The following is a 15,889-nucleotide window of genomic DNA, read 5'->3' as shown; positions in this document are numbered from 1 at the left end:
GCCAAGGCTCTGCTAGGCCAAGCGTCTGTTGAATCTTCTATACAGGTACTCTTGTCCTATAGACTATCATTGACTCTTGTTTGGCCAACTGCTACTCTGCTACGGCGGAGCGGGCCAGTGGGTCCACATACCCCACAGTCATTACACTTCCCATTCCAAATGTGCAGGTCTACTTCAACCTCTGCCTATTCCTGATGGTCCTTGGCAACGTATTGCCATGGATTTTATTACGGATCTTCCTCCTTCTGCTGGTTGTGCCAGTCTGGGTCGTGGAGGATCGTTTTTCTAAGATGGCACATTTTGTTCCTCTGTCTGGCCTTCCCTCTGCTCCTCGCCTGGCAAAATTTGTTTGTTCAACATATTTTTCGTCTACACGGACTGCCCCTACATATCGTGTCTGATCTGGGTGTACAATTCACGCATGAGTTCTGGAGAGCCCTGTGTAAACTCTTGGATGTAAAATTTGACCTTTCTTCTGCATATCACCCACAATCCAACGGCCAAGTTGAAAGGATCAATCAAGTGCTAAAAAATTATCTTGTCATTTCATATTTGTTCCACATGACTATTGGGTGCATCTTCTTCCATGGCCCGAATTCTCTTACAATAATAACACGAGTAAGTATGCTGCTTCTTCTCCATTTTTTATTGTTTACAGCCAATATCCACGTGTTCCTCCTCCTGTACCGGCTACATCTCAAGTGCCTGCAGCCAATTCTTCGTCCTGAAACTTTTTTCAGGTCTGGCAGCATACCTAGTACGTGATCCTGCAGGCAGTAAATCGCATGAAGAAATATGCCAATAGGAAGGGAAGACTTCCTCCTCAGTTTCTTCCTGGAGTCAAAGTCTGGTTGTCTTCTAAAACTATTAATCTGAAAATTCCCTCCTACAAATTCACTCCCAGATTTGTTGGCCCCTTTGAAGTTCTGCAACAAATTACAAGTTACAAGTTATGTCTACCCCCTTCTCTCAAGATTCCCAATTCCTTCCATGTGTCCCTCCTGAAGCCTGTGATCCTCAACTGGTACAGTAAATCTTCTGGCCCTGCAATTGTTCCCAGCGGTTCTTCTGACATCTTTGAGGTCAAGTAAATCCTGGACTACAAGAAGGTAGGAGGGAAAACCTTTTACCTGGTAGATTGGAAGGGTTTTGGGACTGAGAAGGGGTCTTGGGAGCCTGAAGTGAATGTGGACGTTCTCATCAAAAAATTCCTCTTACACTCTGGACCTAAGAAGAGGGGCGTAAGGAGGGGGGTACTGTAGTGCCATCGGCCACTGGTCTCGCTCACCCCAGCAGCCGCCAGCCTTTGTCCTCTGCGTCTCCATGCTCTGGGATGCTGGCACACACTGCTCTCTCCACCACTCTGTGCCTGTGTGGTGCGGAATATTGACCTCAACCTATCCCAGCACACCCTGGACTTTAAAAGGAGCCCTGCCCACTACCTTTTTGCCTGAGCAATGTTGTGTCTTACTCGGTATTTGTCTCCTCAAGTGTCTGGGACGACTGCACTATCCGTGTCCGTATCAAGTCAAGTGTCCAAGTTGAAGTCAGTGTTCAAGTCCGTGTCAAATCAAGTGTCCGGTATGACGTGAATGTTCAAGTCCGGATATCCTGCACAAGCCAGCTTCCGTTAGTCTTGTACATGCCATTGTTTCCAGCAAAAATACGGAAACCTAATGGAACAGACCTGAACCGAGAACAATTGAGGATGAAAAAAACCACATTGAAATCAATGGGTACTTTGACAGAAAAGTTTTATTCAGTTTTTCTGTTGTTATGACGGAACAAAGTAATAGAACAAAAAACAACACAGATGTGAACAGAGCCTAAGTTTTTTTGGGGAGTGGCCTGTTCACTATCTATAATGACTTTCAAGTTAGGTGTGCCCTTGAGGAACCCTAGCTAATAAAGAGCCTTTATCCCATTTTTAATCAGACTCCATAATGGCTTTAACAATCCTAATCAATTTGCCTACTTTGTCTTTGATAAATCATCCCCATTATGTTTTGCACAATGTATTTACACCAGTTTTCTGGCATATAAACATTAAAAATATGTAGTTTGGACCGTACCTCATATTTTTGAAGCCCCTGTGGCAGAGTCTATCACAGCCTGGCCAGACAGAGCTAGTTCCCGCCCACTGTCTATTTATACCTGCCTTTCCTGTTCCTCCTTTGCCTGTGATTCTTCTATGCTTGTTTCCTGGCTTGCTGCTGCTGCTTGTACTACTGATCCTCTGCTTGTTATTGACCTTGGCTTTCTGACCACTCTCCTGCTCAGCGTTTTGTACCTCGCTCTCTCCTGGTTTGACTCGGCTCGTTCACCACTCTTGTTGCTCACGGTGTTCCGTGGGCAACTGCCCCGTTTCTCTAGCTTCTGTGTACCCCTGTCTGTTTTGTCTGTCTTGCACTTACTGAGCGTAGGGACCGTCGCCCAGTTGTACCCCGTCGCTTAGGACGGGTCGTTGTTTGTGGTCGGGGATCTGGTGTGGCTATCTTCTAAAAATTTGCGCCTTAAAGTCCCGTCTAAGAAATTTGCTCCCCGGTTTATAGGGCCGTACAAGGTCATTGAAGTCCTTAACCCTGTCTCCTTCCGACTGGAGTTGCCCCCGTCTTTTCGAGTGCACGACGTCTTTCATGCCTCCCTCCTTAAACGCTGCTCCCCGTCCTTGGCTCTCTCGAGGAAACCTCCGGTCCCTGTTCTCACCCCTGAGGGGGTAGAATTCGAGGTGGCCAAGATTGTGGACAGCAGGATGGTCCAAGGCTCCCTCCAGTACCTGGTCCATTGGAGAGGATACGGGCCTGAGGAGAGGACTTGGGTACCCACCCGGGATGTTCACGCTGGGGTATTGCTCAGGAGGTTCCACCTTCATTTCCCCAATAAACCAGGTCCACCTAGAAAGGGTCCGGTGGCCCCTCATAAAAGGGGGGGGGGGGTACTGTAAAGGATTTGTCTGTTTTGTCTGTCTTGCACTTACTCAGCGTAGGGACCGTCGCCCAGTTGTACCCCGTCGCTTAGGACGGGTCGTTGCAAGTAGGCAGGGACTGAGTGGCGGGTAGATTAGGGCTCACATGTCTGTCTCCCTACCCTGTCATTACAGATTAATTCTATCACACGCTGGACTGATGGAGGGACTGGCGCACTGTTCTTCTCCCAGTATTCCTAGACTTAAATAACAAAATTATTTGTAAGCTATTTTTCCCTTTTGAAAGAACCTGGATACTCCAGCAGACTGCCAGAGGGAGCGACCATGTATCTTCCAGTTACTGCACTTACCTTGGGAGGTTTCACAGGATCATAATACAGGCACATGTTTGCACCTGTATTATGGCCACAAATCCCGGCCCGACTGCGGGTCTGATGACCGGAACTAAGCAGTATGGGAGCTCATGTGAAACTGGCCTTAGCCAGAGGAGCAGCATAGTAGCAGGGAAAGGTAAGTATTATTGGCATCACTATGGCTGATGAAGGTCACTGGGGCTGGCACTAATTAGGGGCTCTGTGGCTGCGGTAATGAAGCGCACTGGCTGCCATTAATTGGGGGTTCTGTGGATGGCAGTTAAGAGGATACACGGCTTTCACTTCTATGGAGGCACTGTCACTGTAAGGGAGAATGAAGCTAGCACTAAAAGGGGGGGGGACTCTGGCAGGCACTAATGCGGAGGAAATGTAGTTGGTACTGCCGGGGTGCACTGTGGCTGTCACTGTTATGGAGGGAACTGTAGCTGTCACTGTTTTACTTTAAAGGGTAACTAAACGTTCAACAAACTTCTGACATGTCAAAAGTTTTGATCGGTGGGGGTCTGAACACGGAGACCCCCACCGATCGCTAAAACGAAGCAGCGGAAGCCGCTTGCTTTCTGTTCAGCTTTTCTCGGAAAGCCGAGCAGTTGGTGTACAGACTCAATAGAAAGTCTATGGGTCCCGTACACCGCTACATTGGCTTTCCGAGTAAAGCCGAACAGAAACTATGCAGGTCAGCGCTTACACGAGCACTTCTGCCTCTTCTTTTTAGCGATCGGTGCGGGTCTCCGTGCGGGTCTCAGTGCTCGGACCCCCAGCGATCAAAACGTATGAAATGTCAGAAGTTCGTTGAACGTTTAGTTACCCTTTAAAGGGGTTGTCCAAGATATATATATTTTTTTTACATTTAAAACCACATTGCACATATTTACAATTGTATAATATACTTACCCGTGCAATCTTGCTTCTGTTCTCCGCTCTGGCTGCTTTTTCCTTCTGGTCACATGAGCTCTGACGTCACCTTTTCAGCCTTCTCCACTGTCGTGTCGTATCCCGATGACATGGTCTCGAACCAGAGAGACCTCGGATGATATACGACACGTCACTTGTCACGTGGTGTATATCGGCTTGTTTTGCTTCACAGCCCGTAACGCGCATGCGCTGTCACTGCTGTTATCGTGGTCCCTGCTGTTCTCGAGATAACAGCAGGGGCCGCGCATGCGCGTTACAACAGAACAAGCCGATATAAACCACGTCACAAGTGACGTGTCGTATACCCGGCAAAGAATTCAAGATCAACAAAGCGGCAGAGAGTGACGTCAACAGTCAAGTTCCCGACGGCAGGATCTGGAAACGGGGCCACTTTGGAAAATGTAAGTATATTACAAATGTATTTACATTTATAACTTACATGCATTAAAGGGGTTTTTCAAAATACGATGGTATCTCGGACAACCCCTTTAAGCAACTTAAAGGATTACTTTGGGTAAAACTGAAACTGGTGGTGACTTCATACATTTAGTTTAGTAAATTGAAAACTGAAGTGCTTTAGCTAGTCCAGAATGTATAGGTTGTAGGTGATGTCTTTGTCTAGCTGGCAAAAATATGATTGATCCATTTTCCCTACTGTAGACAACCTGCTGACACTACTCCTAACAAAAAAAGAAAAACACTACTTATCTTTCCTCACGTTTACGCCACGCGCCGTTTGTTTACATATATTTTGGGACGTGTTTGTTTTCTCAGCTTCCTGCTGAGACTACAATTCCCTGCATGCCTTGCGTGCATTAGTCTCCTCCCTCTTGTTCAATGCAGGCAACATACATTGAATAACAGGGAACCAGGCATGTGCAGGAAGTCGCCCACATAAAGTAACGTGCCGTATACTGGTCTAGAACTATCGGCTCCTAGTCCTTGTAGTTAGTATACGGTATGGCACTGGAGGATGCAGATAATGTGACATCACAAGTCACTTGACCGGCGGGGAGTTGTAAGTACATCAGAACTTTGATGTGTTGGAGAGTGTAGAATCAGTAAACATAAAAATGTAAATCGGAAAACCCGTTTAAGTTTTATAAATTGAACTTGGAAGTATTGATTATTGCAAAAAATTTTTCCTTACTCTGTCTAAGAACACTCTACACTGATCTGTAAAAGCTGGGGTGTATGAAATGTCATATACTGATCTTACAAGACCGCTTGCTGGAAGTGGAGAGCTATGCTATAATGAGGGCAAGGGGGTATACGAAGTAATCACAGGGACCCCCTATTGGAAACAGTCATGGTCGCAGACCTGGGACCTCCACAGTTGGCAGATGAGAGTGGCCTGCGGCGCTCCAATGAATATTTCGCCTCATTTCAGGGCGCCACCACGCTCAAATGCGGCAGAATGGGACTGGCAAAAATCCATGCACATGCTGCGGAAACAACCCTAGTAAGATGCACAGAATTGATTTTCAGACACAGAAATTTCCGCAACAAACCTGCGGTCTCCTGCCGGTCACTGTTTACATCGCCGCAGCAATGTTGTGTCCCCGACTGGTGATTGACGGCATCGGCCATGTTTTTGCAAACATGACAACTTTTGAAAAGGGACATCAGGGAGATTCATAAAAGCATCAAAGCAGCGCACTGTGCGTGCCGCGTAAAAACCTGACCTTCAGATACCTCTTCTCGTTCCCGCACTTCTCTAAACTCCTGAGTGGCGCTGCAGACAAGGGGCACATTCACTAATCATAATACACCAGAATTCCGGTTCAAATTAAGCCGGAATTCCGGTGCACGTTCCATGCGCCACATGTATAAAGCGTTTTAGACACTTTTTGCAACTCATCTGACAAAGAGCATGGCTTAGAGACGCCAAACTGCTCCAAAAATGTTGGTTGAAAAACCAGTGGTCTAAAGTTTGCCAAAGAGAAAAATGCACCAAATTTATCAACCAGCATGAGCCACTGTGCTAAATTTGTCGCAACTAGTCTAATTCTAAGCTGTCTAAATTTAAGACCGTATTAGTAAATCGGCCCCAATATTCTGGCGCCAACCCTGTCATCAGGATGATGTCTGCAGCAGAGCACGGGAGTGAAGGAGTGCAGAAATACGAAAACAACGCTTTTCAACATGCGGCCGACGGGACGATTAGCTGATGGTCCCGGGACCCTCTCCTGCCACCCCCGTCTTTAGATGCATGACCTGTGTCGTGGCCACATGTATCTTCATTACTGCGCTGCAGCCAGCGTGACACTGCGATAAATCTTTGGCCTTGCGACTTGCGTCTCGGCCAAAGTTTCTGCGTCGCCATAGTCTAAAAAAGGAACATTTCAGTAGCAAAGTGGGATGAAGGCCTTTGGGTATAAAGTCGGGACTTTCCCTCCACTACAGGGACGCTTGTGAATAATTTGCTGAGGTGTAAGGGTATGTTCACACGACAGCGTCCGTAACGGCTGAAATTACGGGGATGTTTCCGCCTGAAAACATCCCCGTAATTTCAGCCGTAAGAGGCATGTGCAGGCGCTTGAACGCCGCGTCCATTACGGACGTAATTGGCGCTGCTATTCATTGGGGCAAAAGCGACCGAATTACGTCCGTAATTAGTGCGTGTGAACATACCCTAACTGCTTTCTAAGATTGTGCTGACAACCAGGATATAGTAATAACTCAGGAAGAACATATCTCCTCTCACATTCAGGTAAAAACAATTAGCGTTCCGGGCACTAGGACCCAGCGGACATTGCTGAGCCGCTCGTACGCGGAAGTGACTGGGGTCGGGACGTGTGACGCGCACGTAGAGGTTGGCGGGACATTTGTACTGAGCGGTGACGCTGCTCGGGTGTCCGCGGATCAGGTCAGTGTACTGTATACGAGCTCAGCCTACGACACGAACAATGGAGGCGCCGGAGAATGGGATGAGCGGGGACGTGACACGTAGTCGGGTTCAGGGGGGGACGTGGCTGCTTTCTCTTAGCCGGTTGTGCGGAGTGTGAGCGTGGCTGTTTATTGTAATGGGGTACAGCCGCAGTTTGTGAAGTAACGTGTGAGGGAGGACGTGCGCTGCTGCCCCTCTGATAGTTCTGAAAGTCAGCAACTAGTTAAAGGGATATTTGATAAAAAAAAAAAAAAAGCTTTGCCTTGAATACGCGAGCCCCACCCCCACTCTTACATAAGTCAAGGTCCTAGTAAAGGGGGTTTTACACTGGACGATTATTGGGCAGTAACGACCGCTCGTCCCCATCCGTAGCTCCTTGTGACGAGCGCCGATCAACGAGGTCTCGTTGATCGGCGCTTGCTGCGTTCGGACCAGCGTGGATGAAGTCCGTGTGACGGCCATTAAAACAACGGCTGTCACATGGACTTGGGGCACACAACCGTTTTAACGGAGCGACTCTAGTCTATGGCGGATGCGTGATGACGTGTCCCGCACGGGTGCACCCTGGATGTGAAAACTGCAGTTTTCCACGTCTGAGGTTGGCTACGTTCGTCTGAATGTAGCCTATGGCCCCGTGCGCACGACCGTAAAAAAACTCCGTAATTGCAGGCTGTAATACGGTCCACAATTATGGACCCACCCGATTCTATTGGCCGTGGACACCTTTCCGTAGGCTATGGATAGGTGTCTGTGCTGGGAATTATGGAGCAGGCCCTACTTTTAGTTTTGGGATTACGGGCACGGCCATATGCATCAGGCCTTAGGTTCCATTCAGACGAGCCTGTGCGATTTGTGCGCCTAAAAAAAATGCAACATTTTTCCTACATTTCTCATCTGTGCGCGTTGCGTATTGGCATCAGTGTGCGGCGTGCGTTTTTTTTTAATCCTCTGTTTATTACTCTTTGATGCGTGAAACACGGACAGCACACAAATGACGTCCGTCAGCTGTCCGTGGTTTTCACGGACCAATATAGGGCATGCAGTGAGTTTCACGCAACGGACACGCGTTGTTTTCCACACAGCGAATGTGTGAATGGGGCCCATTGGATTGCAGGGTCCGTGTGCTGTGAGTGATTTCAACGCAGAGCACACGGACGAGTATTACGCTCGCCTGAATGACGTGGATCTTGTGGGCTGAGCCCCCTGGGCGCATCAGGTCAGCCCTTTATATATGTTGCATAAGGGCAGGTCGCAGTTATGGGGGATCCTCTGGTGAGTGGTTTCTCGTTGCTATGACTGCAAAATTTTGAACACACCATTGAATAGAATGGGCGAGACTAATCCGCAAATACTGACAAGGATGGGACCTGCTCTGAGTTTTGCAGTTGGGGCAAACGTATCATCAAAAAAAAAAAACGGATGTTCGCGTGGCCCCATAGAAATGAATGGGTCCGTGTGCTATCCGTTAAAAAAACAGCACACGGAAGAAAATAACTGACAGGACAGGTGAGACTTCGGACTGTGTACCCGTGTTTGCAGGAGCCCCTATGTTAATGCTCTTTTACATGGGCCAATTATCGGGCAAATGAGCGTTCCCCCCCCCGTGTGAACAGGGCAACGACCGGCCAATGAACAAGCTCGTTTATCAGCTGAAATGTTACAGTTGTCGGCAGAACATCTCCCTGTTGCTGCAAACATGATAGAAATGTATGGGGACGAGGGATCCGTAATATGTCCCATACATAGCGCCGATCAACGAGCTGTCTCATTGATCGGCGTTGGTTTACCGGCCCACTTTGGGCCGTGTAAGAGGACCCTTAGAACATGGATACTACAGGGCTGTATGAACGTTGATGTATTGAAGCTGCATGCTGGTTACGGATTTCTCCGGATTGGCGTGAACATGAATTCTCTTTTTTGCCTTTGGTCAGGTATTTGTGTCGTTGAGTACCATGGCCATGCAAGCGCAGCACGAGGCAACCACAGAGGAAGAATCGTTTGGACCCCAAGCAATAGCTCGTCTTGAGGTAAATTTGTGGGGTTTTTTTTTATTTATATGTATGCAAATTTCTCAAAGTAAAGCCTCGTTCACATCTGCATTGGAGGCTCCGTTAGGCTAAGATTACCGCAGCCGCGCATCATACGCTGACGACACACGGAGCTGTTAAGTGCCTGTTAAGAGCGCACACGCTCATGTAGATCCAGCCTTAGACTAAGTTTACATTACGTTATTTGAACTACAGCGTAAGTGCTGATAAAGCATCCTTCGCATACACTGAACTTAGCCATGTGCCCCAATTCTCCTGACAGAAGCCAATAGAGCGTCCTTTAAGTTGGTATGCAGCGGCATATTTTTATTTTTACTGATGAGACCACTGCCAGGACCGTAGTTTACGGCTATTTAAACACCATATTTTCTAAAGTGCGTGGGCAAAATTTTATTGACACTTCTTCCCCCTGCTCAATGGGTCAGCAAGAGGCAGGGTGCGGGTAAGATGGGAAAAACAACTGCAGGATCAGAGCACAGGCAGGGTTTGTTTAGTCTTGGTCTATGTTCACACGCTGTGTTTTGAGGCGTGGAATTGGAAAAAACAGCATCTCCGCCATTTTCTTATGGGTTTCGTTTTTAAGGTTTTCATTGTACGGTGGAAATGACACGTTACCTTCATTCTGCGGGTCAGTACGATCACGGTGATACCAAATTTATATAGTCTTTGTGATGCTTCAGTACCTTTTTTTAAAAACGGTTAACGTTTTAAAGAAACCCAAAAAAATTTGCACCGCCGTATTGTGACCCCCGTAACGTTTTTATATTGTCTGTAGAGGTGTGTCTTTCTGCGCAGGGAAATATGTAGAACCTGAGATTCGGCCAATTAGATTTTTGTTTCCCCGCTATGACGTTCGCTGTATTGGATAAATATTTTTATAGTGCGGGCGTTTCTTGGGCGTGGGATACCTAATGTGTTTGTTTTTTGTTTATATGTGATCAAGGGAAAGGGGGGTGATTTAAATATATATATAAATTATTATTTTTTTTTCTTTTAAATGTTTTAAAGATCCGATTTAAACATTTTTTGTTTTCATGACTATTTTTAGCCCACCTAGAGAGCTTGAACCTGCTATCATTATATCACAGTATTGATTGCTATTGAGACCTCCCAGAGGCTGCTATAGGGACACATAGGCTCCTACCGTTTTGCTGTGCGAGAGTCCGTGACCGGCCAGAAACAAAGTGAAAAACCTCTCAGAATCTGGTGGTCACAACTGACCGCAGCATCTGAGGGGTTGAATGTTTGCTATCAGAATAATGTTTCCCTATGGCAGAGTACAAGAAAGCGTTACCTGAGAACTAGAAATGACTGAGAAAAATAATTCCCCATCATGTAACTCTGCTACCTGTCAACTGAAATCTCATCCCTGCTGAATAACCACATAACACATCTCACCTGTTGCAAAACCTTGTAAGGGTGTATTTACACGGTGCGGTTTTGCCGCATTTATTCCTGCGCGGCTGAAAGCCTTACTGAAAAACGCATGCGTTTTTACCGCGATTTGCCCTGGTTTCCATGCTAACTGCAAAACCACGGCAAATTGCTGTAAAAGTGCATGTTGTGTTCGTTGGTTTTTGTGTGATTCTTGGTCGTGCAGGAAAACTGCATCGTGTGAATACACCCTAATAGACATGTGTGCCCTTCCCACCCTATTAATGCTAGCCTGCTGCTTCTTTGTTTCTGGCTGTGTATGAAAACTGGGGAGTCCCCTTTTTTTCCAAGTTATTTGTTTAAAACGATGTGGGGTCCCCCCCCCCATTTTTCATACCCAGCCACATGTGACGTAGCAGCAGCAGGCCACGGGTTCCGGGCTTTCCCAGCCTAATAATACCAGCCTGTGACTGCCTCAGTGCCTGCCTGCCCATCACTACAGATGGTCGGTACTGGCTCTTCCCTGTACCCCTGGGGGCGGTGGTGTGTACCCCAGGGTAATAATGCAGGGGTCACAGTGTTGACCTTTTCACTCGTTAACACTACGCCCCACCTTTGATTGTGAGCGTCCATTAATAACAGCAGTCATTACTAAAGCCTCATGCACACGACCGTAGTTTTCAGCCGTACTCACAGATTGGGTCATTACGGATGAACTGCTGACCCATTTATTTCTATAGGTCAGGTACACCTTCCTGTATGTTAATGGATTTGTGTCCGGGCCGTAGAAATGATCCACAAAAAATAGAACATATCTGCAAATACGGATGCACATCGGTAGCCGTCGGCAATTGTGGAAACTCCCATAGACTTTAAGAATAGCCTTAAAAGCATCAGTAAACTAAGCAGTGACAACTCTAAGCTGCCATTGGTTAGTTTGCAACACGTGGTGCCCAGTTACCTTAAAGCTGTCACTGCTTAGTTAACAGTCACGGAGGACATTGTGGCTGGACCCACGAAAGGTAGGTATAATAATTGTTTTGCTTTTCTGTGTGTTACTAATGGGTCTGTATATGTGGGTTGTTTTTTTTTACGGGTTCGGTTGTTAGACTACTTCGGGGTCGAAGACTGCTTTGATGATGGCATTTTTAATGTGGAAAGGAATGTACTTTAATTTAAAATTCAGTACTAAATGGTGCAGATAAAACCTGGTGAATTGTTCCCGGAAGTCCTGTAGCTTTTCTAATATTGATGACACGGCCCCACGTGACTGAGGGCTTGCTTCCTGTGCTGTTCGTGTCGGCATGTTATCAAGCGCAAGACCGCAAGTGGCTGTCACACTGCCTATTGCTGGAGTCCCCAAGTAGAGCATCAGCAAGCGCTTTGCTCGGGACTCCAGCACTGCTCCAGATGTCACTATTCATATTTGGTCAGTGATGTCAGGGGTTTCCTAACAGCTGATGCTCTGCCCAGGGACTACGGCACTGATGCCAACGTCACTGTCCGTATATAGTGAGCTCGGGAGCAGTGCTGGAGTCCCGAGCAAAGCGCTTGCTGATGCTCTACTTGGGGACTCCAGCAATAGGCAGTGTGACAGCCACTTGCGGTCTTGCGCTTGATAACACGCCGACATGAACTGCAGCGGAAGCAAGCCCTCAGTCACGTGGGGCCGTGTAGGTGCGTCATCAATATTAGAAAAGCTACAGGACTTCCGGGAACAATTCACCGGGTTTGAACTGCACCATTTAGTACTGAATTTTAAACGAAAGTACATTAGTAAGTGACTTCTTTTCACATAAAAATATTAATGCAATGCAATTTTTGGTCCCCAGATAACTCCTTTAACCAGTTCAGGACCGGGCTATTTTGAGCCTTCAGGACCAGACACAGTTTAGCCATTTTTAGCACTCGTTCGTTAAACAGCTATAACTTTTTTTATTTGTTGGGCTAGGGACGTGATTTATTTTATTTTTTTTCCCCATGGATAATGCTGGTCTATTTTAGGGTAATTGCGTCAGGGCTAGCGTTACAACAATGATTGGTGGGGCTGGATACGTTTTTCTTTGGCTGGGTATTTTATGTGTATTAATTTTTTATTGATCTTTTTGCACTTTATTTTACTTTGATTTTGTTATTATTATGGTCTGTCCCTCCAAGGTCAGAAAAGACCTTTGGGGGACTTTATTTTTTCTTCTCTCTTTTTACACCATGTATTTCTATTGTAATTTGGGCTGCACAGCAGACCCAGTTACAGGGGAAATCAGCCTTCTCATAGTGACTGTTGTCATTAACCCCTTGAGTACCCAGCTCATTTTGGCCTGGAGGACCAGACCCATTTTTTTCAAATCTGACATGTATCACTTTATGTGGTAATAACTCCGGAATGCTTTTACCGATCCAATTGATTCTGAGATTGTTTTCTCGTGACATATTGTACTTTAGTTTAGTGCAAAAATTTGGTCGATAAATTCATTGCTTATTTGTGAAAAACACCAACATTTAGCGAAAATATGAAGAAATTATGATTTTTCCAATTTTAAATGTATCTGCTTGTAAAACAGATGGTAATACCACACAAAATAGTTACCAATTAACATCTCCCATATGTCTACTTTATGTTTGCATCGTTTTTTGAACATCCTTTTATTTTTCTATGACCTCACAAGGCTTAGAACTTTAGCAGCAATTTCTCATATTTTTAAGAAAATTTCAAAAAGCGATTTTTTTTTTCAGGGACGAGTTCAGTTCTGAAGTGGTTTTGAGTGCCCTATATATTAGAAACCCCCATAAAACACCCCATTTTGAAAACTGCACCCCTCAAAGTATCCAAAACAGCATTCAGAAAGTGTTTCAACTCTATAGGCGTTTTACAGGAATTGAAGGAAAGTAGAGCTGAAATTTTCAAATTTCATTTTTTTTTACAAAATTCATATGTAATACATTTTCTTCTGTACCACAGAAGGTTTTACCTGAGAAACGCAACTCAATATTTATTGCCCAGATTCTGCAGTTTTTAGAAATATCCCACATGTGGCCCTAGTGTGATAATGGACTGAAACACAGGCCTCAGAAGCAAAGGAGCACCTCTTGGATTTTGGGGCCTCCTTTTTTCAGAATATATTTTAGGCACCATGTCAGGTTTGAAGAGGTCTTGTGGTGCCAAAACAGTGGAAACCCCCAAAAGTGACCCCCATTTTTTAAACTACACCCCTCAGGGAATTTTATCTAGGGGTATAGTTAGCATTTTGACCCCACAGGTATTTTGCTATATTTTCTGGAGTTAGTCTGTGAAAATGAAAATCTACTTTTTTTCTGGAAAAACGTAAAAATTTCTAATTTTTGCAAGAAATAAAGGAGAGAAAGCACCCCAACATTTGTAAAGCAATTTCTCGCGATTACGGAAATACCCCATATGTGGTAATAAACTGCTGTTTGGACCCACAGCAGGGCTCAGAAGGGAAGGAGCGCCATTTGGATTTTGGAGCTCTGATTTTACTGGAATGGTTTTCAGTGCCGTGTCACGTTTGCAACGCCCTGGAGGGACCTAAACAGTGGAATCCCCCCAAAAGTGACCCCATTTTGGAAACTATACCCCTCAAGGAATTTTTCTAGTGGTATAGTTATCATTTTGACCCCACAGGTTTTTTGCTGAATTTATAGGAATTAGTCTGTGAAGATGAAAAGATACTTTTTTTTGGAAAAAACACAGAATTTTCTAATTTTTATAAGGAATAAAGGAGAAAAAGCACCTCAACATTTGTAAAGCAATTTCTCCTGATTACGGAAATACCCCATTATGTGGTAATAAACTGCTGTTTGGACCCACGGCAGGGCTCAGAGGGGACGGAGCACCATTTGTATTTTGCAGCTCAGATTTTTCTGAATTGGTTTCTGGGGGCCATGTCGCATTTGCAGAGTCCCTGAAGTACCAGTACAGTAGAAATTCCCCAGATGTGATCCCAATTAGGAGACTATACCCCTGAAAGAATTAAATTAGAGGTGTAGTGAGCATTTTGAGCCCTCAGGTGTTTTATAGATTTTATTAGAATTGGTCCGTGAAAATGAAAAAATTTTTTTTTCCAATAACCTGTAGCTTTAGCTCAGAATTTTTCATTTCCACAAGGAATACAGGAGAAAAGACACCCCAAAATGTGTTACACAATTTCTCCTGATTACGGAAATACCCCATATGTGGTTGTAAACGGCTATTTGGACATACGGCAAGGGTCTAAACGGAAAAAGTGCAATTTCGTTTTTGGAGTGGAGATTTTACAAAATTTGTTTTTGACGCCATGTTGCATTGCGCTGAGGTACCAGTACAGTGAAAACTCCAGAGAAGTGACCCCATTTAGGAAACTACACCCCTCAAGGAATTCATCTAGAAGTGTAGTGAACATTTTGACCCCCAAAGGTTTTGCAGAAATTAGTGCACAGTGGATGTTGCAGATTGAAAATTGACATTTTCCACATATATGCTATTTCAGTGCCCAATGCATTGGGCCCAGCTTGTACCACTGGAGACATACGCCCCATAAATTGTTAAGCAGTTCTCCAGAGTACGGTAATACCCCATATGTGGTCATAAACCGCTGTTTGGGCACACTGCCAGGCCCAGAAGGAGCGCCATTTGGCTTTTGGAGCGCAGATTTTGCTTGGTAGTAGTTTTGTTTAGTGTTTTACTGGTGTTTCAGTTTATAATGTGGGGGCATATGTAATCTGTGCGGAGTACATACATTTTTTGCGTGACACACTGTCGTTTTTATTGGTACCATGTTTGGCTACGCGTGACTTTTTGATCACTTTTTATTCCATTTTTTTGGAAACAACGTGACCAAAAAAGGAAATTCTGCCATTGTTTTTTATGGTATTTTTTTTACTGTGTTCACCGTGCGGGATAAATAATATGATATTTTTTTAGGTCAGGCCGATACGAACGCGGCGATACCTATTATATCTAGTTTTTGTCTTTTTTTTTTCTAATTATAAAGGGCTTGATCAGGGAAACAAGGCGATTATTGTTTTTATTACGTAATACTTGTATTTATTTATTTATCTAAAACTTTTTTTTCACTTTTTATTTTACACATACTAGGGGACTGGAAGATCTGATCTTCTGATCCCCTGCACAATACACTGCACTACTTCTGTATGTACTGATGTAGTGCAGTGTATTGTAACTGTCACTTTACAACTGACAGTTGAGCCTATTACGTCCTGCCTTGGGCAGGACCTAATAGGCTCCCGTACCTGGCAACCAGGAAGCCGTTGCTAGGCTTCCTGGTTGCCATTGCAACCATCAGAACCCCGCGATTTTTCGTGGGGGGGCGGGGGGGCAATGGGGTGCAGAGGGAGCCCCCTCCCT

The 15,889-nt window shown here is 45.3% G+C and overlaps 1 protein-coding gene across 2 annotated transcripts in view; it reads left to right on the top strand.

Annotated features, from left to right (window-relative positions):
* Positions 1 to 5,073: 5,073 nt before the first annotated feature.
* The window catches only part of RAD51 (RAD51 recombinase), a 32,001-nt gene continuing 21,185 nt past the window's right edge, over positions 5,074 to 15,889 (top strand). The window contains exons 1-3 of one of the 2 annotated variants that reach the window (XM_075843418.1): positions 5,074 to 5,233; positions 6,929 to 7,084; positions 9,037 to 9,132. In XM_075843418.1, coding sequence (XP_075699533.1) covers positions 9,058 to 9,132 — 75 coding nt within the window. In that variant the 5' untranslated portion in view covers positions 5,074 to 5,233; positions 6,929 to 7,084; positions 9,037 to 9,057. The remainder of the gene's footprint in view (positions 5,234 to 6,928; positions 7,085 to 9,036; positions 9,133 to 15,889) is intronic. The other variant, XM_075843419.1, reaches the window with a different exon arrangement.

This window comes from Rhinoderma darwinii, chromosome 12 (assembly GCF_050947455.1).
Source record: "Rhinoderma darwinii isolate aRhiDar2 chromosome 12, aRhiDar2.hap1, whole genome shotgun sequence".
In the NCBI taxonomy this organism is placed as follows: domain Eukaryota; kingdom Metazoa; phylum Chordata; class Amphibia; order Anura; family Rhinodermatidae; genus Rhinoderma; species Rhinoderma darwinii.
Note: the sequence above shows the minus strand (reverse complement) of the source record. Positions and strands in the feature narration are given on the sequence as shown.